At 47.1% G+C, this 25054-nt stretch overlaps 1 protein-coding gene across 1 annotated transcript in view; it reads right to left on the minus strand.

Moving 5' to 3' along the window:
- The window catches only part of LSM1 (LSM1 homolog, mRNA degradation associated), a 260403-nt gene that overhangs the window by 164007 nt on the left and 71342 nt on the right, over nucleotides 1-25054 (minus strand). The window contains exon 2 of the mRNA XM_085633731.1: nucleotides 18962-19030. Within this exon, the coding sequence (XP_085489857.1) occupies nucleotides 18962-19030 (69 nt within the window). The remainder of the gene's footprint in view (nucleotides 1-18961; nucleotides 19031-25054) is intronic.

A 25054-nucleotide genomic window follows, 5' to 3' on the forward strand; every position in this document is an offset into this window, starting at 1 on the left:
GGGCCAGATGCATCAAAGGGTTTTGCCCATTCTGTGTTTATGGGAAAATGTGTGGATGCATTTGGCACTTAGAACTGTTAAGGTCTTGATGCAACATCATGGGACCCGCTTGAGACTACTACACATTTACACCCCGAATAATGCAAAAGATTCCTTTCTGCACAAAGCTCTTAATGCACATCGGTGACTAACAGCTTGAAACCTGGACTAGGACAGAAGTAAACAAACATGCACAGAAACCAGAGCAATATCAGCATCTCTCATAAAAGTGATCGTAGAGCAGGGGCTCTTGGACGCTTAGGGTTACCTGTATATAGACACGAAGACTACTTTCTACTTCCATTTACCTGTTCTCACATAGACTGTATTCATCACAAACTCCCAAGAGTTCACTTAAATCTGAAGTCACATCAGACTTATCTATCCTAGACAACACCCATCTCAAAATCACTTGGGGAGGGTGCATTGGTGGCCAAATGCGAGGGACTTTAGTTGGCATATGAAACTAGATACCTTAAGAGACCCAGGTCCATTGGTCTCTCATAATGGTGGCAATTAAGGAATATTTTGCTTTGAACTCTTTCCTGGAGTTGTCACTTCACACGGTGTGGGACACTTCAAAAAGACTATCTGTGGAGTGATCAAAGCCATGGAGACTGAAAGCGCAAGGGAGAGTTAAATCTCTTGAAAAACAGAACTAACAAAAGCAAAGTCGGACTACTCAAAGACAGCTGGCCATAGTTATTATGGGCCCAGTTAAAAACAGGGCCAAGAAATCCATGCCTAAGCTGAGATAGCTCTTTTAACAAGGGTGATAAACTAATCTGTCACAGAGCATTCCCATTTAAAGAGCCCAGACGCACACTGTAAACATCACAAGGACGATAGGTCATGGGCAACAAGGGAACAAAAGCAGCAGGAGGACTTTAGAAATTTCCATCACAAACCCTATAGCCAGGGAGAGCAGACAGCTGCGATGGCGGCCGCGGCTCTACCACAGAGCCGCAGCTGACATCGCACCCGAACTACAACGCACCATCAACACCACCTTCAAAACAGGCACCTTCCCAGACGACTGGAAGCGCGTAGAAGTCAGACCCCTGCTCAAGAAGCCCACAGCTGACCCCAGCAAACTCAAGAACTATCGGCCCCTCTCACTCCTCTCCTTCGCAGCCAAAGTTGCAGAGAAAATAGGGAACTGACACGATTTATCGTAAAGATGAACGTCCTCGACCAGTCCCAATCCGGATTCCGAGGCAACCACAGCACAGAGACCGCCCTACTCGCCACCACAGACGACATCCACACCCCCCTGGACCAAGGCCACTCCGCAGCCCTCATCCTACTTGACCCATCAGCGGCCTTCGACACCGTCTCCCACCGCACAATAGTAGCCAGACTACACGACAAAGGCATACAAGGAACAGCCCAGGACTGGATCTGATCATTCCTCACTGGAAGAAGCCAAAAGGATCAGACTGCCACCCTTCCTCTCCGACACCACGAAAGTCACCTGCGGAGTCCCACAGGGGTCATCACCGAGCCCGACCCTCTTCAACATCTACATGGCCCACCTCGCAGCCATCGTCCGACAACACTGCCTCAACATCGTATCCTACGCTGACGACATCCAGCTCATCCACTCCCTCACCAAAGAACCCACCACCGCCAAACAACTTCTAGAAAGGAATGCAAGACGTCAGTCTGGATGACCAACAGCTGCCTAAAGCTCAACGCCGAAAAGTCAGAAGTCCTCGTCCTTGGTACCACCCCTGCAGCATGGGACAGCACCTGGGGGCCGACTGCCCTCAGAAGCCCACCTACCCCCTCAGACCACGCCAAAAACCTTGGCATCGTACTAGACTCATCACTCACCATGAACCGACAGGGCAACGCCATCACCTCCAGTTGCTTCAACACACTCCGCATCATCAGCAAATCCTTCAAATGGATCCCCCCTGAGTCAAAGAAGACAGTCACCCACGCACTCATCACAACCAAACTGGACTATGGTAACGCACTCTACGCTGGCATCAACAAGTGTGAGAAGTTGGCCTGGTATATGATGCTCACTAGTTAAAGTGATCACCTTGTACCATGCCAAGCAACCCTTATGGTGTGGTTGTAAGTCAACCTTTTCGGACTAGCTGCCCTAGTGGTAGCGTAGGCTAAGCAGTCTTTGGGGCTAAACTCGTGAAGCGTGTTAAGCCAGCTGTTTTACCAAATGCAACCCCCTTTTATACCAATGAAAGGACACCACACAGATATATATTCAAAATATATATGTATTTATTTCTCAAAGTAACCCCTAGTCTCTTTATGAGCACAGGAGCACAAATCGTCAAACAAGATTACAGTAGAATACACAGAAGTTGCACTTTATATGGATAGGCCCTGGTGGCCACTCGAACCATATACTAAAATAGTGGTATAAGTACCACGAACAGAAAAGGGAAAAGGCCTAGGGCCTCTAGAATCGCTGGGCCTACAAGGAGCTAACGTCAGTTAGTGACCAGGAGGTCCACGGGTGGCGTGTGCAGAGCAAATAGTCACACGCGTGCTCCCATAGGTTTCAATGGGTGCGTAAAAAGTACAAAGTTACTGGAAAAAGGATCTTCCGGATGGACTAGGAACTCAAGATTTGGAACACAGGCACTAGAGATGTAATACTACACTTGGGCACAGGTGTGCCAGCTTTACCTCACCCACAGGAAGCGGGTGCATAGGCCTCGAAGTGCGTCGGGTTTCTTCTATCTGTTCCGTGGAGCTTGAAGACAAAGATGCTGCAGGCGGTCGGTCCGGGAGAGATGCAGTGGATCCAAGAGTGGATCGGAGATGTTGAAGACCTGTAAGCAGAGGGGACAGTGTTCACAGTCACTAGCCAGTGACCAGCGTGGCACCAGGTGGGTACCAGGCGATGTCGGGTGCAAACAGGAAGAAAGGTGTAGCTTGACTCTGCAGCCACGTGGTCCCTGGAGGTCGACGACGTCCAGGAGTCGGTTCACGAGCTGTCCCACGCAGGCTCTCGCTGTCGGCGGTGTCGGCGACTTGATCGAAGCAAACAAGCCTTGGCAAAAGCAATTGTTGTAGGAGATGAAATAAGCTGATGGTTCTGACCAGCAAGGTCAGAAGGACTGCTCCTTTGGAGGGGAGCAAGGGCCAGTCTGGAGCAACCAGACCAGCGGTGTATTTCTTGAAGTTCGTCGCCAAGATGGCTACTAGCCAGCGGGCCAGCAACCGGTTAGGCGCGTCGAGTGGCAAAATGCAGAAGGGCCCCACGCAGATCGTGGAGATGCTGGAGGGCTCACCTTTGGTGCAGATGCTGCTCGAGGGTTGGGCTTCTCAGATCCCAAAGCACAACTTGGAGGGAGCCTCGGTTGTTGCACTTGTCAGCTTGTCGTGGTCGTTTCAAGATGGCTGGCTCCACGTGTCTCGGTGCCTCCACGGGTCTCTTCTTTTCAGGGACTGTGGATCGGGCGGTGAGAGGTCTGGAGGTCCAGGTCTTGTCAGTCTCTGGGCTCGGGCTCCGGCGGGAGGCGGCGGCAAAGCAGACGTTGATTCGCTGGATGGTGCTTGCGTTAGCAAGGTGGTCACTCCCTGACCACAGGGGAGATTGGCTTCAGTCCTCTGTGCAGCAGAGCGTCGAAGTTCCCGTCTTCTTCTTAGTGTTAAGTTGATTCCAGGATGTCTGAAGTCTTAGGACACAGCTCCTACCTTTAAGCGGATTCTAGGGGCCGGACTACCTGCTAGGTCCCTCCCTATGGGTGGGACCAGGAAGGGGGGTGGTTACACCCCCAATCCTTTGTCCAGCTCGCCCCAGGCCCGGGACTGGTGTGCCCCAGGACCGGTTTGAACTGGCATATGCACCGAGGCTCCTTGTGAGCCACAGGCATGTCTGGTTTCTTTCAAGCCCTACCTGACCAATACACAAAATCCTGTCTGGGGTGGTGCACGCACCTCCCCTGGCAGGAAACCCTTTGTCCACACCTCCCAAGCTGGAAGGACTCCCAGCAGCAGGAGGGCAGACTTGTGTCTGTGGTGGCAGCATCCATTTTGTGGAGCTGAGGCTATGTCTGATTTTACCCGGGTTTCAGGTACTGTACATGTCGTGTCCCTCTAGAAGGGTGGAATGCTAACCCCGTCGCCAGAATTGGCGAGGGGTTAGTATTCCAATTCGTATGACACCTTACTCGACATGTTTTGATAAAGCCAAACCAAAGATAGCATTTAACCGCGAGGTTCATAATGCACTTAAGAGTATATGGTATGACGATATCTGGAAACAGTAGAAGGAAGTTGTTCCGACCACTGCAGACAGGCTCAGCTCATGCCAGAGCACCATCTCACATGGAACCAAGCACTCTGCCTTCAGGATTGTTAAGGCCTGCCATAGGAGTGACTTATAGGTTACCAGGTGTCCCATTTAAGGTTAGGTATAGGTATACTACACCTAAGTAAGAGGTGATTACACCAACTTACCCCAGCTGAGTGATCAGCCAGTTGTGTCAGATTGTTAGGCCAAGCCTGGGGTGGCATAATACATGCTTCAGCCCCTGGCAGGCCTTGGGTACACCAATGCCCTGGGTACCTAGTGTACACTGGTACAGGGGCTGACAGGGTGATCCACTTCCAATTGGTTATGCACCTAGGGTGCATAGTTTTAATTTAGTAGAGAGAACAGCAGGCTGGGGGTCTGATTGGCAGGCCCACAGCCTCAATATGTCAAAAACCAGTGAAGCAAAAAGCAAAAATTTGGGGTGACCATAGGATAGCAGACACTACTCTCCTACAACAAGTTCCTACTCTGCAAACTCCAGACAATACAGAACACCGCCGCCAGACTCGTCCTCGGCATCCCCCGGCACGAACACATCAGCCAACACATACGAAGACTCAACTGGATCCCCGTGGAGAAAAGAATCACCTTCAAAATCCTCACTCACGCCTACACAACAATGGACCCAAATACCTCCACGATAGAATCAGTTTCCATGTACCCAAAAAAAAAACCTACGATCTTCCAACCTCGTACTGGCTGAAACCCTGCTCATCCACAGAGCCAGAGCAGGCAGAAGATCCTCCGCTCACATTGCTGCCAAGACCTGGAACGAGCTACGGGCAGACATCAGACGCGCCCCCTCCCTGAACACCTTCAGGAAGACCCTCAAGACCTGGCTCTTTGGCTAAACAGATCGATGATCCCCCCCCCCCCCCCCCCCCCCTGCGCCTGGAGACCCTCACGGGTGAGTAGCGCGCTTACAATTACCTTGATTGATTGAAGAAAGTCTCAGATAAAAACAGATCTTGATGACGGCCCCTGGTCCGCCGCCTCCACGGACCTTATAGATGCCCTCAAAGATCCCACAGACATATCAGAAATAAGATTAGCATTAAAAGCCAGGCCCAGATAGCTTTCCCCTGGAGTTCTACAAATCTTTTCTTTCCCTTCCAATTAACCACACGCTCACCCTATTCAACTCATTCTCACCCACTTCAGGTGTGATCACTTGTATGTGCGACTCTGAAATTGCATTAATACCAAAACCCGGCAAAGATCCTACACATTGTGCATCTTATAGACCGGTTGCTCTCATTAATGCAGATGCTAACCTACACTCAAATCTTAGCAATGAGGCTGGAGCCCTTGCTGCCAGGGTTAATTGACCCAGAATAAATTGGGTTTATCCACCATAGAAAAGAAGCAGACAACATGCGTAGACTTGTCTGCCTAGTGGAGAAAGTGGGGAGAAGGAAAACCCCAGCTGTCATTCTTTCACTTGACCCTAAAAAAGCGTTTGTTCGCGTAAACTGAGTCTTCCTAGTAAACTGGGTCTTCCTAGGTACTGTGGTTGACAAAATACAGATGGGCCCAAAGATGATGGGTAGAATCACTGCAGCATACAAAGCTCCCCAAGTCTCCATTAGGATTAAAGGTATTTATTCCAAACCATTCCAATATCTTGTGGTACCAGACAAGGATGACTGTTCTCTCCCTCCTCTTTGCACTTGTGGCATGACTTCAACAGAATGGGTCCTCGCAAGATACGTCAGGCGCTACAGAAAATGTGCTTCACTGGAAAAAGAAGGTTCAGTCTCTTACCGTTCTTTGGTTTAAAAAGCTCTGGTTCACCCTTGCTTGGAGCAAACAAACCAAAACTCAGCCCATTCAGAGAGTAAATTTAAAGGCAGGTGGAAGACCCTCCTCGATTACCTCTTCAGATTGGCATTTACGTGTTTAATCACCCTCCTCCTTTTGTCCCTTCGACACACTTCCCCCAAAACAGCGGGGCCTAAACCTTTTCCCATTAAACTCTACACCTATTACATAACACTCCTACAGACTTCCGCCCATGCAGAGCTGGCCTTTAACATGGGCACCCTGGACCCATGGTGCAGACCTGCAGAGAGGAACCGTAGCAGTCTCCAGCAATCTCCCTCTTCCTTGGCTCTAAAGAAAGGTGTGTTAACCATGGTTTCTGAAAGTTGCTGGCAACCCTGTCTACATTTTGTGCGCTTTTCTTCTTCTGGCTATTAACTCTTGTCCCCTTCAAACGCCCGCCCCCTTTTTCCAGCACACTGACAATTAAAGATGGCAGGTGAAAGGGAGCGCCAAATTTGATTTCTCCCAGGGCAGTGCAGGAGCAACAGTCAGCTCAGCTTTTATGTGACGCGTTGCACCACATAGCCTCAACACCTGGACGTAGGCTGACTGACATTGAACTTGCTATATGACTCCTGATCAGGACTCGCACAAGTAACCTCAAATGATAGGATCTGCCCTCAGCCCCACCCCTGCATAAGGGTTGCTATTGGGTCGAGAGTAGGGGTTTTAGGTTATTTATGGGGCCTTAGGTTTTTCTTCTTCTTTAGTTGATGTTTATTTATTTAAGTACAGTGCGAGATGGGGGTTTAACCCTCAGCAGGTGAGTAATTAAGATATGTCAATGAGATTAACTCCCATTTCTGCGTGTCTTTAAAAAATTTCAACAACAAGATTTTGAAACTAAAATCAGGCTGACATATGCTGGTCTTGAATGCGCATATTAAACATTGTGTGAAAAACTGAATAACCAATATCAAGTGCAAAACCAGGGAAATAAAGGCTAATGCATCATATGTAGAGCAATGGAATTCCATGAAACATGTCCCAGATATCAAAAGAGAAGGAAAAAATATTTTGTGGATGTGATGTGCAATGAAATAATTGGTGTTCGCTCAGATAACTAATGACCTTGTTAATTGGGTAGAGGCTGGCGTCGAGTACAATGGCAACCCACATTTTAATAAGGTGCACAAACGGACCACTGTGAAACGCCGAGCCGCCAAACCCAGACGTTTACTTTGAAGTCTGTGATCGAACAATGTGCTGTATGTTCTTTCAAGAATGTTTGAACATGGAAATCAAATACCTCTAACACACAAGGTAAACGAGCACGAAGAATCCATTAACAACATTTTTGAGAGGAGCGAATAATAGTCGCTCACTGGTGCTCATTTCGAAAATGCAGAGCATCAACAAAATGGACAGACGCAGCATCATGTCCAAGTCCGTAGCATAGCACAGATGCCATGTGGCCTCAGGGGCAGCTCCTCCGCCATATCGGAGGAACGTCTTCCCACTGCTGAAAGGCAGCAGACAGAAGAAAATAAAATGACAGTGAAACGAATTTATCATTTCTTTTTTCACTTCCAGTCCACCGAGTCTAGGGCGGGGCCATGTCACAGCTCCAGCAGCAGGGGAGGAGGAGGAGTGGCAGGCACAAAGTGCACGTGTCTGTTGACCGTCCGTCTTGGGACAGCCAGACCGACATGCGCACTTGGATATCTCCAGGCTGTTCCATGGAGATATCAGCAGTGCTCAGAACACAGGCTCCCAGTCCCTGCTGGAGCGTGAAACCAGTCCGCTTCGCTCAATCCTAGCACTTTTCTCATGCTAGGTAATAGCAAGAGAGCAGCGTTGGAATTGCGTGGGGAGTCTGCTCATGGGGATAGCAGTGCTGGGAGCAGAGGAGCAGCCAGGCGCGGAGCAGGACATCTCGGATGCGGTGGCCAGCAGTAAAAGGTAATTGTACATTTAGTTTTTTTCCCCGCGCTGCCCAGACATATCGGATTAGCAGCAACCGCCGCCGCTGTGGGCCCTTGTGCTACAAAGGAAAATGGCCCATGTGACTGCTGTTGGGTTAGTAAAATAAGGCATAGTAAATAAGCCATTAAGTTGTGCATGCCCCCACCTCAATCCTCCAAAGATATGGAAAGCGTGCCCCAAAGTGTATACTGGAAAGGTAGCAGCAGTGCAAGTTTTTCCATACACACAGCACAGACTGGACAGGGCAAGTTTCAATAACACAGGTACTGGTATAGCAGAAATGCAAGGTTCTACTAAACACTGAAGTACAGAAGAAGTAGCATTAGAGCGATCTTCTACTCACAAAACTGGCACAGCATGGACAGTAACAATGCAGCTTATCTCAACTACAAAAGAGGTGTCGAGCAGCCAGGACGAACACCAGAATGTGGGAGCAGGGCTTGTAAACTGGTTCTTCTTTCGCAGAGCTTGTGCAAAGGAGAGTAGATGAGAGCGTGGAACCATCCTATAGAGTATGGCTCTACTGGTCCCTGTGTTTGCCTCAGACCAAAGCAGTAACACAGCCGGCCAGGGAAGGGGAGGGGGGGGGTCAAGGTTTTGGGCGAAACAGTTAGTTGTGGCACGGCAGAGGTTTGAGCATTTTGTTGCCCCGAATGAGAGTTTGAATAAAGAAAGTTCACAGCCAGCACAGCGTCGTTTCTCATTGGAACACTTGGTCATGACAAATGGCAAAGACAGCGGGATCGCCCACTCATGCGGCAGTCAACATGCCCCTACACCTCATCAGCGAGTGTGCTCGGCAGCTCTCTGTGAGCATGCTCAGCAGCTCTCTGTGAGCACAGGTATTGCACCTGCATGCCAGCGACCTCCCACCTTGTATGCAAACCACACCACCTGTTTGCAGCATCCTGCCTGGCACCCTTACAGCTGCCAAAAACTCAGCTATGCCCCTGCACACAGCGAGGACCTTTAGGGCTCCTCCTGCACATCACAGTGCCTTAGTGCATGTGCCAGCAGCCCAGGCCTTGTTCACCTGCTGCCAGTGCCTGCCATCTTGAATTGGAGAAACATATACCAGCATCCAGGCTCTACCATTTACTGGAGCCATCTTGAATTGAGAAGGTTCACCACTTTGCCCGTACCTTTAAGCAATATTTGACTAGTGGCCATTCTACAGCGAGACATTACCTGGCTAACTCCCTACCGTCTTGCACTGTCCACCAACACATAACTATTGTCTCTGGTGCGTGGTGGACACCGTGACTGTTTGCACGCGTCCCATCTACACTGTAAGCACAAGGTGCGCATCTAGCCGCGAGCTACCATGTCCACTGACAGATAGTCCGAACAAGACGCTGCAGCCTTCCTGAAGCCAGTGCCCCCCTTCGACACATCCAAGAAGCACAACACTGGGTTGCGGTGGGCTGACTGGATTGAGAAATTCAATGACTTCATAGAAGCCTTGGACAATCAGATGACACCAAAGTGATTGGCTAGCTCAAAAACTTTGCAGGGGATGGCATCAAAGAGGCCCTCAAGAAAATTCCCTAGGACAGAAGCCAACACGTATCAGAAAATAAAATATGAATTCACCAAGAAATTCGGCCCTGCCATCAACATGGATTATGAGCACATTCGGAAGGGCTCGCCAGCAACCAGGAGAGTGAATGGATGGCTTTGTTGAGCACCTAGAATCAAAAGACTGTTGCTTCTCTGAATTTTCCAACGGGAAAACAATGCGCCTCAGGATCATTGACGGCTGTAAATATGAAGCCTTCTGAAGGATCATACTGAGACTCTCAAACCAAGATGCTTGCCACAACCCGCGCAGAAGAACGTGCTGACAAACAAGAGGCTGATATGGAAGCAGGTGCGAACACCACGAAGTCATTGCTGGCCATAGGTAGCAGTCACCGGATATGCAAAGACAAAAACAAACAATGGCTTCCAGAACCAGCAAGATCATGCTGCCAGTGTGGGTAGGCATACCCCCACGATTGGAAGTGCTCAGCCCTTGGACAGGTGTGCAAAACGCTGTGGCAAAGAAAACCACTTCAAATCCGTCTGTCACGTCCATACGAAGCACCAGCCCTCCGAATCATGCCGATAAGAGTGCTTTGTTTTAACAGAAAGAAAACAGAGTAGCAGAAAGCTACTTTGCAATGGGCCATTACTAACACCTTTTGCTTTTCAAATGATGGCTGGGAGCGGGTGTCAAAGGGGGAAGGCCACTGAATGATAATTTTCCACTTTTGTAAGATCGGACTAATCAGAATAGTATGTTGGCAATCAAGTATTTAATAGTATTTTTAAAATAGCTGAAATATTTACATATGTTTATACATATTTATAGATGGTCAATGTTTTAGAATGATTTGGGAAAAATGCATTTTCATGGGGGGTGGCAATGATTTCTATTTTTTTAATTATTATTTTTTTAACACCACTGGGGGGGCGACAAAGAGTTTGAAGATCACTGCCTCAGTCAGTCTCTACAGGACCCAGCGCCACGTTGCTAACCCGAAAAGGCCATCACACTGTTGGTCTCTTCTGTCAACATCTACAGCGACTTGCTGGTCAAATTGGAATCCTTGCAGATTTAATTCAGTCTTTTAAACTTGAGTAGGCTGCTTTCCTGTCCTAGCGGATCTCTTGTCTGGCTTGTGAAGTAACATGGTAGGGTGCATTTTTAGGTCTCGCCTGGCGATAGCAGCGCATGCGCAGCGCTCACCATGCGAGTGCCTTTTGCAATCAATTCTCCCAAAGGCTTTCATGCACGCGTCTGCATGGACAAAGATGGCTGCTCTAGCCATTTGTCTAAAGTAAACAGCATGCACGTGTCAGTCACACTGCGTACAGTCAGACGCCATCTTGCAAAGCCTTTTGTCATTGCAACGAAAATGCCGTGGATGCAGCTTGCCGGAGTACGACCGGCGTGCTTTCGCTTTCCCGACATGCGCGCTATTCAATCACCCTACAATACCAGTCCTTGTACTACACATTCCAGTGCACACTAACTCCAAATCAAACTCCCTGCAAGGAAAGGGATCTTCTATCTCCAACGCAAACCCTGCAATCTAAAAGGAGCAAATTAGACACCTTTTAACAACAGCCCACTTTTAATACAACCTAAGGTACCAATGAACTCCAGGCCAGTAAATATATACCCAAACAAGCCACCATTTCATTTCGGGCACACTCGAACACCAGCCCGGGCACCAACCAATGCCGTGAGCCTCCTTACCCCAGACCAGGAACACAGTCACCCCAGTACAGACATCAGAGCACGAGTGGCACATAGACCCCGCAGGAAGCCGCTATCCAAGCCGGGGTCCTACTGGCAGGCACATGGACATAACACGGGGTGGGCGGGGTGGGCGGGGAGACCCTGTCGCTGGACGCCATTTTGCCAGAGAGGCAGTGACATCGGAACAGCGGAGTGCGGCTGCCCGAGAGGCGCTTTCGTACACGGTGAAAGCGCCGCGCACAGGCACAGCACCACCCCGGCAGGACCCAGGAAGGAACAGGACTCAGCCCGCAGCACCGGACCGCAGAGGTCTGCCTGTCAACGGCGCCCACCTTTGACTGCACGGGGTCTCTGCAGTGGAACAGCTGCATTGTTTTGATGCCTGGTCGCGAAGTCCCGCAATTAAGCTTAGGACCTCACAACACCTTGGCTCCCTCTCTCGTCCGTTATCCCGCGCCGCTATCTGCCAAGAGGCAGTATTGTGTGTTTCTCTTGGGAAAGGGGGGAAGCAAAACACCCACGTACAATGCCCTGTGAACTACTCGCTGATAACTCTTCATCCCTTGCGACTGAAGGGACATCTCAACCCCCGCCCCCCCCACACCTGTCAGGTGTGTGGTGACAAAGTAGAGCGCCTCTAAGGGCTGCAGCCAAGGAAGGGGGTGTGCCGCCGTGTGTATACACAAACCGCTCAAGCCCACTGTCTTCTCGTAGTAAAACTGCGCACCCCTCCTCCTGGCACATCACAAGCATTCCGTTCCACCACCCTCTTTCCCTTGGCATCCCAGAGCACCCTCCCCTGTTACTTCACACTACCACAACTGTCTCATAGCACCTCACAAGTGCGCCATAGCCCGCCTTCTCATACTTTGGAGACGCCCCCCCTTCCATCCTTCTGACCTGCCGCCTTCTTCTGGTACCTCACACAACCCTACCATCTCATGACACGCTAAAGCATACTGACCCCGCTTTCTAACAGAACAATACACAGTCCTACTCCTGGCAGCTCACACAATCACTATACTACCACCACCACCTCATTCTGGCAAATCACACAACACCATCTGTCCTCGGTGAAGCCAACCCAACACGGATAACTACGCACTCTGCTTCGTCCTTGTACCCCATAAACACCCCCTTCGCCACCTTATTGTACCGTATTCGACACCCATTCCCACAGCATCTCCGGTCACCTCGTCACCATTTACCCCTCTGCCGCCCCATTACAACCCTGAACAATGGCCACCTCCTGGTTGTTCGCATAATACCCACCACGTCTTGTAATCTAATACATTCCATGGATGCCACATCGTCCGGCAAGCCACTATCTCCCAATACAACAGTGGACGCCACGCCATCTCTTGACAGCTCACATACCCTGCACTACCTCGTTCTCCTTACACACCTTTACTTCCTTCCATCTAGCACAACAAAACTGTTCACGGATACCTCCTTGCGCCATATGTTATATTATGATTTGTATAGCACGTTTATCACCCGAGGGGTAACCATGAATTTGCAGTGATGTAGAAGGAGCATCATGCTGATTTGCTCCTGCGGATGCAAGGTATTTGCACATGGTGGAATGTGGCTCAGCGCAGTTGCCTAGTGGGTCCGTAGAAGTCTGTGGTTGAGGTAGGCAGGTCCAACGTTGTGGAGGGCTTTGTATGTATAGGTGAGCAGTTTGAATTGGCATCACTTGTGGATTAGTAGCCAGTGTGGCTCTCTGAGGTAGGATGTGATGTGCGCGCTGCGGGGGATGTTGAGTAGGAGTCTGGCTGCGTTCTGGGTGATATGCAGTGTTTGTATGAGCTAAATCGTAATGCCAGCGTAGAGTGTGTTGCCATGGTCTAGTCTGCTAGTGATAAGGGCCTGCATGACCGTGCGTCTGTTGTCAGTGGGGAGCCACTGGAATATTTTGTGGATCCTACATAGATGAAGAAGCAGGAAGAGGTGACAGCGTTCACTTTGGCCATTGTGAGTCTGTTATTCAAGATGATGGCGAGGTTTTGGGCGCCGTCAGTGGGAGTGGGTCCCAGGTCTGTTGGCCCCCAGGAGGAAAACCATGGAGAGCTTTTGTTCCTGAAGATAAAGACTTCAGTTTTATCTGTGTTGAGTTTTAGGCAGTTCTGTTTAATCCAGTTTGCTAAGCTGGACATGCAGGTGGTGACGTTGGTTCTGAGGGAGAGGATGAGATGCCAATCCAACAGCGATTAAAAATGTAATAGTCTTGCCTTTCATTAAGTTAAAGCCATTTGCTTTGCTATACAATACCATTAGCAAAGTAAATGGCTTTAACTTAATCAAAGGCGAGACCTATTGCATTTTCAATGCTTGTTCTATCCAGAGAGAACCTATGGAGGTCTAGTAGTCAGGCTAATCTGGTTGTGCTTACATTGACTTCTAACACCAACTACTGGACATTATAGGTCTGTAATTAAAGAACATGAGGGGGCGCTCCCTTCTAGTCTTTCAATAACCTCTCATCCTGTAAATAGTAAACAAACTCAATGTATAGCAACCCAGATGGTTTGTGGTGGTGGGAGGAGGGGCGGGGCGTTTACAGGCTGAATATCACCACGTGGACTGTAATACCTCTTAGCTTCCTATAACCTGCTGGTCAATACTCTTTGCTGTGGTAATTATTACATAATTCCAGCTTTCCTATTGTCCTGTCTGTACTCCAAACCCTCAAAAAATTAAAATCAAGAAAACGTTCATTTGTTTCCAAAAGGGGCAGGTGTTTCACAGGTGCCAGCCACTTTCTCTTGCTCCACATACTGAATATTATCAACTCTGAATAGCGCTGCACAGGGACACTCCCATTTGCAAAACAGACATAATTGTATCTAATCGACTTTACGCATATTAGAACGAAAACTCGACAGTAAAAAAGACATGATGGCTCACTCTAAGCATTTAAGAATATTTAGCGCCATCTTCTGGGAGCCAAATTAAATAGTTTTGTCAGCAGATAAATATTTTAATACAGTCACAAAAAGGCAAAAACAAACCACACATTTAAGAAAGAAGTAAAACTAACATAGGATAGTCAGTATCAGACCAGTGCTTTCAAGTACCCTAGCTTACTATTTGACACCCAACACCTTTTGAGTTGTCTGAATTCTGTGCTTTGAAGAAAATTCTGAAAACATTCAAGTACACTACATCATTTCTCGAAATACATGACCGATACTGATGAAGACGCGATTTTAAAAAAAAAAGCATCAAAGGTCATCTCTGCTGATTTAAAGCACTGAGGATAGTAGGTCATTTGAGATGAAATGTGATCTGGTTGGAGGGCATAACGAAAAGAAATAAAGGGAGGACAATCTATATTGTTACCCAGGGCATTTCATGAAATGATGACGTGATGTAGATATTGCACGGCGATATTCAGAGGGTACAAAATAAAGGGATGTGAAGAGTTGTTTTCACTGTTCTAAATTGAGGCATCTGAAAGTCATGCGCCAGGGATTTATTATAAATTGTATAAAGCGGCACAGAGCCTGAAAAGTTGGTTGTGCGCTTCACACGGACCTCCGACAGTCAAAATACATAATAAACTAAAAAGCTTAGCATGTCGTAACATGGAGTTATCAAGACAAAGAAAATTGCCGCTTCTTTTTATTTAGGATTCGCAAGAAATAATTGAATCAAGATATATGACCCAAGTGCCTTGGACAGAATGAGGAACATTTTGAACAAATAACTAAATTGGGAGGTTAACCAGGTAAAGCAAAAATAAATGAGTGATGTAATCACATTTCTGGGGTACAGCAATCTCACCGTTTGTCCCACGAGCATTCATGTGCACAAGCTCTTTCGGGGTACGCCCACATTTATTGTAAACAGTGCCGATACTGGCTTATATTTTATTCCTAAATAAAGATTGCTCCTTGCATCTCGCACCAACCCTTGAGTGTCTTCTTTTTTTGCAACTTGATGTGCACGTTTTATTTAACAGATGGACCTTCTGCAGGATTGGTGGATTCCAAACAGCGAGACTAGGTCAGTGCACGAAAAGTGGCACGGCTACGCTGAGGGGATTAATATCAGAAAGCAAAGGGATGAAGGTAAAAAGCAGATAAGGGTGATTAATCATGTAATTGAGAAGGTCCTGCCCTTGGAGCCCAGTTCGCAATAGCTTCAAGAATAATAATCGCATTGCTTTTTTTCCAGGGTTGCAATTAGATCTAGGGTGGTGTGTCACCAGTAACTAACAAATTGTCATAACAGGTCCAGGAGGAGCTCCCTTTTGTGACAATCTGATAGGGCGCACAAGTGTACCCACATGGTCATTCTGAAAGTCTGTCAGATGTTTCACTGAGATGGCCACCCGGTTCGCAATGGCCAAATCCAATATTCGGTGTGCTTCCCATCGCAGGACAGAAGCCCTCTTACAAACAGCTAATAAAGTATTTTCTGTGAACTGCATTTACCACAATGCGAAGGGGTAAACTGTGCTGGGAAGTGAGGCAGTGTACTGCAAACCCTCCATCTGTTTGAAAAGGCTCCCTTGAGCCATTGAGCCGACGAGCTTTTGGAGAAGCACCTGTCAGTCAGTGAGAGGTACTGAGACCTGAGAGGATTGTGACCGCTTTCTCAGCAACACCTGATGAAATTAGTTTATTTTCATCTCTACTGGTGAAGAGTAAAATCCAGAAACACGTGTCTAGAGATGTACAGCACTAACCTGCACAAACATTGGTGAAACACTACAGCTAATATCAACATAAGCATTTACTGTGAACTGCATTTACCACAATGTTAACTGTGATGGGAGGCGAGGCAGTGTGCTCCCATCCCCCTTCTACATCTGTGTTAGGCAATACATTGATGTTGTGATCCTAGGTCTGATGAGAACAGCCTGGTTTGCCAGTCGTGGAAGGAATGCCTGTAAGTTCATACTGATGGATAATAGCTAAAGAATGATGCCTTATGCTCCAAGCCTCCTACAATGAGCAATATCAGGAATTAGGCAATTTAAGTCACCATATCAAATTGATAGATGGACAGCAGTACGTACAAAGGTGAGGGCAGACTTGGCAGAAGACAATAAGTTGCGGTCGGTCAAGATTGATGACTGCATATATGGGCTGGGACTGGGGCAGTTCCTGTTGTATTCCACCCTGAGAAGGGTGGTGGGGCAGACATGGGGGTCAGAACAAGAGAAACCCGAAACACTGGGACAGTAGAAGATGATTATGTCCAACGAACGGACAAAACGAGTCACGGCTCGACAAATCCACTTGCATTGTCGAGCAAGATTTATTCAGGACAAACTATTTTGAGGGACTACTCGCCCTTTCTGGCAAGTTGAAAATCCTCTAACTTCAGTCACAGAACACAAAGTCAATGTAGGAAGACAAACTGACTTTTGATCTCTGTCTCTGAAAGCAGAGCAAATGTGACCAGATAACAAGATTTAAAGGCATCTTTATTGCTCACAAAGTGAAAGAGCAATAAAAAATGCCTTTAAATCTTGTTCTTGTCACACTTACTGGCTGTCAGAGACAGAGGTCAAAAGTCAGTTTGTCTTCCTACATTTATTTTTCTTTGCGTGACTTAAGTTAGAGGATTTTGTAAAGTGAACTAAAGGCTTTTTTCTAACACAACACTGAAATAGCTAAGTGAACTGTTCAAACATTTCAAATATATTTCACTAGTTATGGAGACCCATTTTTGTAATTCTGTGGTGAGAAAAATATTTCTATAGGATCATAACAAATTAGAACACTTTACTTGGTGATGTGCAAATTTTAAATATTTTTGCTGAAACCCAATTCCCTAAAATTGTTTATGCACTTATCAGTAAAACTACAGGTTAGTGGGAAAGTCTTGTGGCTATTTTAATGGAAAAATATGATATCTGTAAATGATAGTGTACTACCACATCATGCTTAGGTAATATATTTATGAAAAGTGAGTTTTAAAACATGAACTGGCAATTATTACTACTCCTGCCCAAATGAGAATGCTATTAGTGAACTATGATGCAAGCCAGCGATCATGTGTACCCTATGTATGGGTTTGATTCTTATTATGTATGGAGCAAACATTTAATCTAGTAAATAAAGAGTTTTATTTGTACAGCAGAAATTGTGAACTTGCATATTTGAAGGTGCTTTCTTATTTGATAAAAAAAAAAGGCAGCTCCATAAGACAAAATATTTGACTAGGATCACACCATTTGAGACCAGTTCACAGGTCAAGTACATTACAGTTAGGTCGAGTAGATTAAAGTTACTAGACCTGCAGGTCTAGTAAAATATTTATGATTTTTTGAGCCCTGCAGGTCATAACCGATTTATACCAGGCGTTATTGCAGAACCCTTCAAGGGGTCTCAGGCACTCAGACTGGTGGGAGCGTAGCCTGGAGACTGACAAACTGGGAAAATTATGGGTTTGTTGTCTGAGCTTAGGTAAAATGGTATTTAGAAATACACTGATCTGTTTCAACCAATTTAATTATCTGCACCACACATATCTAACCCCAGACAAAATAAGGAAAATGTACATAAGGGCACAGATCACTGGTCTCAGAAGCTCGGCAGAGATTGCAGATTTCGTACACATGGTATGGATTTGCCGAACAAAATCTCATTCTTGGGCATCGGTTACACAATGCATATCCGATGTGACTACTTCTATCCTGCCCATGGACACATTTAGTGGCTACTGGATGCACATCAAATTACTAAACTGACAAAGCACCTTGTACGTTTTCAGAGCTTAGCCTTGGTGTTAGCGAGACGTCGTATAGCCATTGCATGGAAATCCGAAATGGCTCCAACTCTGGATCTTTGGCATAAGGAAGGATGGAGGAGATAATGGCGGTTAACATGGATATGTGGCTCAGGGATGGGAAGTGATGACCCCCCCCTGATTAATGGGACACTTATTTGGAGAAACTAGAACCAAAATCGGATCCATGAATAGGGCGCTTGATGGGAATAGACCGGAAAGTGTATATGTACTCACTGTTGGGAGTGTCATGAACCTGTGCAGCTAGATGTAAGAGGGGTGCAATGGGAAACAGGCTAACCCAATAGATTAAAACACAGGCATGGCGAAGTGCAGACTGGTGGTGGTATGTGTGGGAGTGGGTAAGGTCCTTCTGATCTATGCAGTTGTCTTACATCGGGGGGGATGATGTGAATGTTGCATGCAGTATTGTTACTTTATTTACTTTAGATGTAGCAGACAAATTGACAAGAATGTGACCTCAAGCATGCACAGGCCGCAAGAGAGATGTACCCCATAATGTTGCACTACAATGCTGCATGCTGTATTGGAGGTCAATATGTTGTATATACGAGTTGTGAGAACTAAAAGATATACTTGAGAAAAAACAAAATCAGCGTGTGAAATGATGCACAACATCCAGTTCCTGATGGGTAGAATTTCTGTTCCTTTGCACAAAGGACTACCTCACTCACTCTCAATCTTAGAATATCTAGTACTCTTTTTCTACAATATCAGTCTCTGCCGCATCTCATTTGCAGCATTTTTCAACTTGTGGTTTTTATGTTTAGTTATTTGAAACCACTTTATCAATTAATCTGTGGGCAAAAAACTGAAGAGAATTGAATGCAACCTCACAAAAACAACAAGGCGTTTCTTACCAAACTGATCGATGCTTCTCAAATACCCTATCAAAGTTCTACCATCTCGGAGGAGCACCAGGTGTTTTTCTGAAAGAAAAGAAAGGGGTTCAGAAAAATGTGTATGTTATGGGACGAGCAAAAAACAAACAGGCTTAGAAGATACACAGTCGCATAGCATAATTTTCTCTGTGCTTTGCAAGCAAACATTACAAAGGAAAATCAAAATGATCAACAAGAATGAAATCTAGCATTTGTCAATAACTACAGAAGCGTTACACACCACAGTTGAGAAGGGGGTCAAAATATCAATAAAATGGTCAAATCTGCCGACCTATTTTGAGAACCCCCAATTATCATGGAAGGACTTTACCCACCTTCTCCAGAACGACTTTGTCAAAGTTCAAGGTAGAACCCAAATCCTTCTCCACGCTCTCAAGGACTTGCCCTTACCTATATTCTTCTGGTTTAAGAGATCCTTCAGATACTCAAGCTGAAAACTCCCATTCCAGTCCAAAAGCTCTCAGTGGAAAACACTTTCCAGGTTACTCCATTCTTTCCTAGAGGAGTCCTCCACTAAACCTCCATCCATAGTCTGAAAGAGGACTTCTGCGTTCGCTGCCGCTGAATTAGGTTCTCTGGTAAGGACCCCTCTGCAACCCTCCATTGAAGCCACTAGGTCGTCCACCAAGGCATTCTTCCTCGAAGTACGAAGGAGGCCTCTACACCCTCTGAATAAAACGTCAATCTTCTCTAATCAGGTTTCCCATTTATTAGTCTTCGTCATCCTGCTCTAAATTACTGGAAACATCGTATCTAAAAAATAGTCTACGAGATCTGAAAGATGCCTCTTTCATCTGCAGGTTGGCCTCTCCTTCATCCTCCTCGGCTTAAAACCTCCCACTTCCCTGCCCTCTTCTGGTTGCAATAGACTTAAGGTCTGAAAATAGAGAGACTTTAGAGCATTTTAGTACTGTACCAAATGGGTTCCGCCCATATAGTACACCAGGATTTGTATGCTTTCGACAACCCTGTTTGACTTTTACTGTAAGTCTCACTAGCAAAGTCTCATGTTAAATTCATAGTATTTGGACTGAGCACGTTAACCACCAGCGTTCACCTTTTAAGACCAAGCCGCTGCTACGCAGCTATGGTAGGGGACAGTGGGCTGGTTAAATGTGAACACAAGCGTATGCAGGCTGCAAGTGTGAGACTACCATAATGCACAGGCAGCCTGTCACAGAAGGGACTCTTCAGGGATTGGTACCAAGCATAGAGTGGATCTGTACGGCTTACTGGAAAAATCAGGGGTATTATACATTATAGGTGAAATCTGCACTAAAGTACAGTTTAGTGCTACTTAGGCCTACAATATCCAGTGAGGTTTCAATCTGGAGCAAAAAATGTGTAAAGAGTTTGAATTTGCAGTACTCCATTAACACATGCACGTCTTATGGGACTTCAAGATTCATCATATTTCCCTGGTTCAGCTCAAAATCAGATTTCAGAACTTTGTCCGGACTACTGGGCAAAGTAATTCCTCTGCTCCCCAGCAGAAGGATCAAACGGGCAATTAACAGTGGCTGACCTAGTTCCATGGAAAGCACAGGGATGGGGATTAAATCTGAATCTATTAGCTTGTCACATTGTCCCTGGGGTTTACAGCCCAGGCCTGCTGGAACAAGTGAGGAAACCCAGACCTATGGAGTCAACACAGCAGGAGCTCACCTTTCAAGTTTTGATGGGAAGGAGTCATCAAGTGGCAGAGCTAAAACTCTCATGGGATGTCTTACAAGTGACAACCTGACATTGCCATTTGTAACTGTCCCAGAATGCTATGCAGGAGGGTTTGGACAGGAGTGGAGGGCTGATGGGGAATACCAGGATTGGCCAGGGGTGCCTCATCCCTAAACATTTACTCCCCTTCTTAAAAAAGCCACACAAGGGAGAGACAGTTGAGAAGGCCCTGGACCTGGGAGCGAGGAAAGAAAAAGGATGCCTTGCTGAAAGGAGAAGCCAACTGATGTCCTGTAAGGATGGACTTAGGCGGGGCCAAATATATGCGTTCATCTGATCTATCATCTGATCGCCAATTCGACTCTTATGGTAGATTGGTCTAAGACAACCTTTTAAAGAAAGCTATCCTAGTGGTAGCTGTGGAGAGCAGCCTTCAGGCTAAGTCTCAGAGGAATGTAAAGCAGCTTGTTTTACCTTATAATCTCTTGAATTACCAAATGAAAGGACACCACACAGTCATATATATCAAATATATATGTATTTATTTCTAGACACTCTACTAATATCTCTTTATGAGATTAGAAGCCAGGAACACATTCAAATATCAACGTTTCACAATAAGTTAAGCACAAATATGGCTGGGGCCCTAGGGGCATACCAGACCATATACTAAAAAAGAGGTTTAGGAAAGTCGACTTGCAGAATGACAAGGCCTAGGGACTGTAGAATCGCTGGGGCTTCACTACAGTGAAAGCAGGTAAGTAACAGACCCACGCGAGACGCATGCAGTGTGTGAACACAGCCGCCGGTTCCCTATTGATTACAATGGAGCAAGTCGCGGTTTGATTTTTAAAGTTTTAGGGTACTTCGAGGAAGTCTACAAGCAAGCCACTTACAAGGTAAGTACTTTGAGGGCCAACACACACTAGGGCACCGGAGTGCACGAGTTACCTCACCCAGGTAAGCCGGGTGCATAGGTGTCTTTTGGTGTCGGGTCGCGTCGCGTCGCTGTTGTCTATGGAGACCAAAGAAGATTTGCTGCTTACGGCGACTGAAGAAGTGTCCGGTGGAATCCAAGGGTGGATTCGAGATGCTGAAGACCTGAAAATTGAAGGGACAGTGTTCACAGTCACTTGTCAGTGACCCGGGGCCAGGAAGATGGATGCCCACGGATGTCGGGTGTTTTCAGGTGATCAAGGGTGTTTTGACTCTTCGCTCACGAGGTCCAGGAGAGATCGACTATGACCAGCAGCTGGATTCGGAGTGTCCTACAACGTCTGCAGCTGATGGCGGTGTCGGCAACCGGGTTGGAGCCAACAAGCCTTGGCAACAGCAAGTCTCGTGTAGAGTGAAGAAAGTCGATGGTGCAGACCAGTAAGGTCTGAGGGACTCACCCAGCGAGGGTAAGTGAGGGCAGGCCTGGAGCAACCAGGGGAGCCGTTTGAGTCAATAAGAAAGTCTTCGGGGGACCCACAAGCCAACGGGCATGGGATCGCGAAGACGCCTCTTGAGGAAATGCTTCCCAGGAGACCACGGTCACTCGGGATGGGGTAGGCCTCCGATTTTCGCTGCAAAACCTGCTGGAGGCTTGGGCCACAAATGGTCCAATGCACAAGTTCATAGAACGTCGTGAAGGGGTTGCACTCGACAATAGTGCATGGTACCCGGGTATTGCTGTTCGTAGTCACTCGTGGGGTCCACTCGCCTCAGCTCTGCTGGGGACTCACAATGGCCGTCGAGAAGTCAGGAAATCCACTTCCGGGGCTGCAGGGACTTCGGACTCTGGCGGGAGTGGGAAAGTTTGCGACCGTTGATTCAAGTTTTTGGTGCCTGCCAAGCAGGGGAGTCACTCCTTGACTCCAAGGGAAATTCTTCTGTCTTCCAAAGGTAGTGGAACGTCGAAGGGCCAGTTTTCAGCTTCGTCCAGGGTTATCTACTTTGCAATGGTAAAATTAGCTATCTTATGCTGAAGATAGGGGAGGGACTAGCTCTATGACCATCCTCTGGGAGGGTCAGGGTAGGGGGTGGTTACACCCACTTCCCTTTGTCCAGTTTCGCGCCAGAGCAGGGACAGGTAGCCCGTGAACCGGTTTGAGCTGGCATATGCACAGAGGAGCCTATTGCTCCCCCAGTGCAGGACTTCAAAGCATTCTAGAAGTGCACCCACACAGCACCAATACACTAAATCCTGTCTGGAAGGTAGTGACACCTCCCTGTGACAGGATGCTTATTGTTGGGCCTCCTCCACTGCGAGTTTCAGTCAGCAGCAGGAGGGCAGCCCAGTGTCTGTGCTGGTGGCATCCATTTTGTGATGCCTGGGCTCTTTCAGATTTCTACCGTGTTACCACAGTAGGTACATGTCATCCCCTCTAGAAGGGTGGGATCATACTCCCACACCAGTTACTGGTGTGGGGGTATGATTCCAAAATGTTTGACAACAAAAACGACATGTTTTGATGCAGTCATTCCAAAGTTAGCATTAACCGGGAGGTTATAATGCACTTAAGAGTATATGGTCTAACCGCATCCACAAACAGCCACAAGGAATAGACCCTGCCAGCTGCAGAGGGGTCCTGCTCATGCAGTGGCACCCCCTCACACTGTAAACCAAGCACCCTGCCCTCAGGATTGATAGGGCCTGCCTTAGGGGTGACTGATAGGTTTATATATGTGTGTATGGTGAGATATAGGAACCTATACCTCAGTGAGGAGTGCTAACACTACCTCACCCAGGCTGCAGTAGCAGGCCTGTGGTGTCAGATTGAGTCTGCTTCCCAGGGGTGGCAGAATACATGCTTCAGCTCCTGGTGGGCCTGTGAAGTGCCTATGCCCTTGGTGCCTAGGGTACCATATACTAGGGGCTCATAAGGTACCACAGTATCCAATCACTAGTGCATCTAGTATGCACTCATAGTTGTTTAGAGAGAACGGAGAGACTGGGGCCCTGATTAGCAGGGACCCAGCCTGACTATAGCCAGAAACCAGTGTATACATCAGAAAAAAAGTGGGGGCAATGTAAGTGCAGGTGTCGGTCTGTCCGCCTCCGCCTGTCCGCAGACTTTCCTACCCCCAGAGTGGTCCTCTGCCCTGGATGGCATTGCAATGTAAAGGGCCCCCGAGCACCCTTTACCGGGCCCCAACCTCTTATTCCCCCTGTAGGCAAGGAGCTTAGGCAGGGGAAAATGCAGAGCTCCTGCACGTGGGAAGGAGTAAAAGTATCACTCACTGCCAACACAGATGGAGCACATAGAAGATGCTGGTCCCCTTAGATCTGACCGATCTTGTGGTTCCCATTCAGGCCCACAAAAATCTCTGCCACACATGGAAGTTCTTGGTGGAACCAAGGCAGTCAAAATAAAGCCCATAGTGCAAGGCTGAAGTCATAAATGGAAACACTGAAGAAAACCAGCCCATTAATCATTCAATCTGCCGGACTAGGCCCCACAAGGGCTAATTTCAATGCTCTTTTTGCTTGTGGTGCCCCAAGGAGGGACATGGGTACAACAGTTTTCAGATGTGTTGTGGGGCGGCAGAAGGTGAAGCTGCATCCCCAGAAAGAGGACTGAATCCCTGATCCTGAGAGAGGTTTTGGCTTGTCTGAAGCACTACCAGGGATGGAGCTTTTGGTCCTGGGCTATGGAGTACAGGAAACACTTGTGGTGGGTCCTATGTCTACATTTTGTGGTCTCTAGATTGTGAATAAAGACCAACACGTTTTTGAAATCAACATGTTTAATCGACAACCTTGATATGACAATTGTTTTTTTTTTTTTAAATAGTTTTAATGAATGCTATGGAATATTAATATTATTCTTACAGCTTCTAATGGGGTTGTAACATTCAAATAGTACATGTGGCGGTATCTATTAATGTGGTAACGCCCCAACAAAGCCAGTATGACACAGATATAGATAAGTACACACACATACATAGATACACACACACATATATTACCTACTGGCAGTCGTCAGTAGGTAGTTATAGTTAGGACCGATTTTCCATAGGAAATCCGCAACATTCTATTTGGAATAACGTTGGCGCCGATTGACGAATCTTCGCGAAATTTTCCAAACTTTTGGCCAGCTCCGGTCCGCTCCTGACAATTTCACGGTGATTCGTCAAGCGGGGGCTGAGAAAAAAGGGGGGGGTCCCAAAACACGTTTTCCCCATGCATTTTCCCATAGGACCTGTTAACAGCTACAGCCCAAACTGCTGAACGGAATTACACCAAATTTGGCAAAGAGGTAGTCCTCAGTTCAGACTCGTGCCCTTTGCTTAAATGGTGTAAATCCGTTCTGTAGTTCCTGAGAAAATTAGAGTTAAAAAGATAGATATATCTGGGCGGAGCCTAACCACACATCTTATCGTGAGATCCGA

This window comes from Triturus cristatus, chromosome 11 (genome assembly GCF_964204655.1).
Source record: "Triturus cristatus chromosome 11, aTriCri1.1, whole genome shotgun sequence".
In the NCBI taxonomy this organism is placed as follows: Eukaryota; Metazoa; Chordata; class Amphibia; order Caudata; family Salamandridae; genus Triturus; species Triturus cristatus.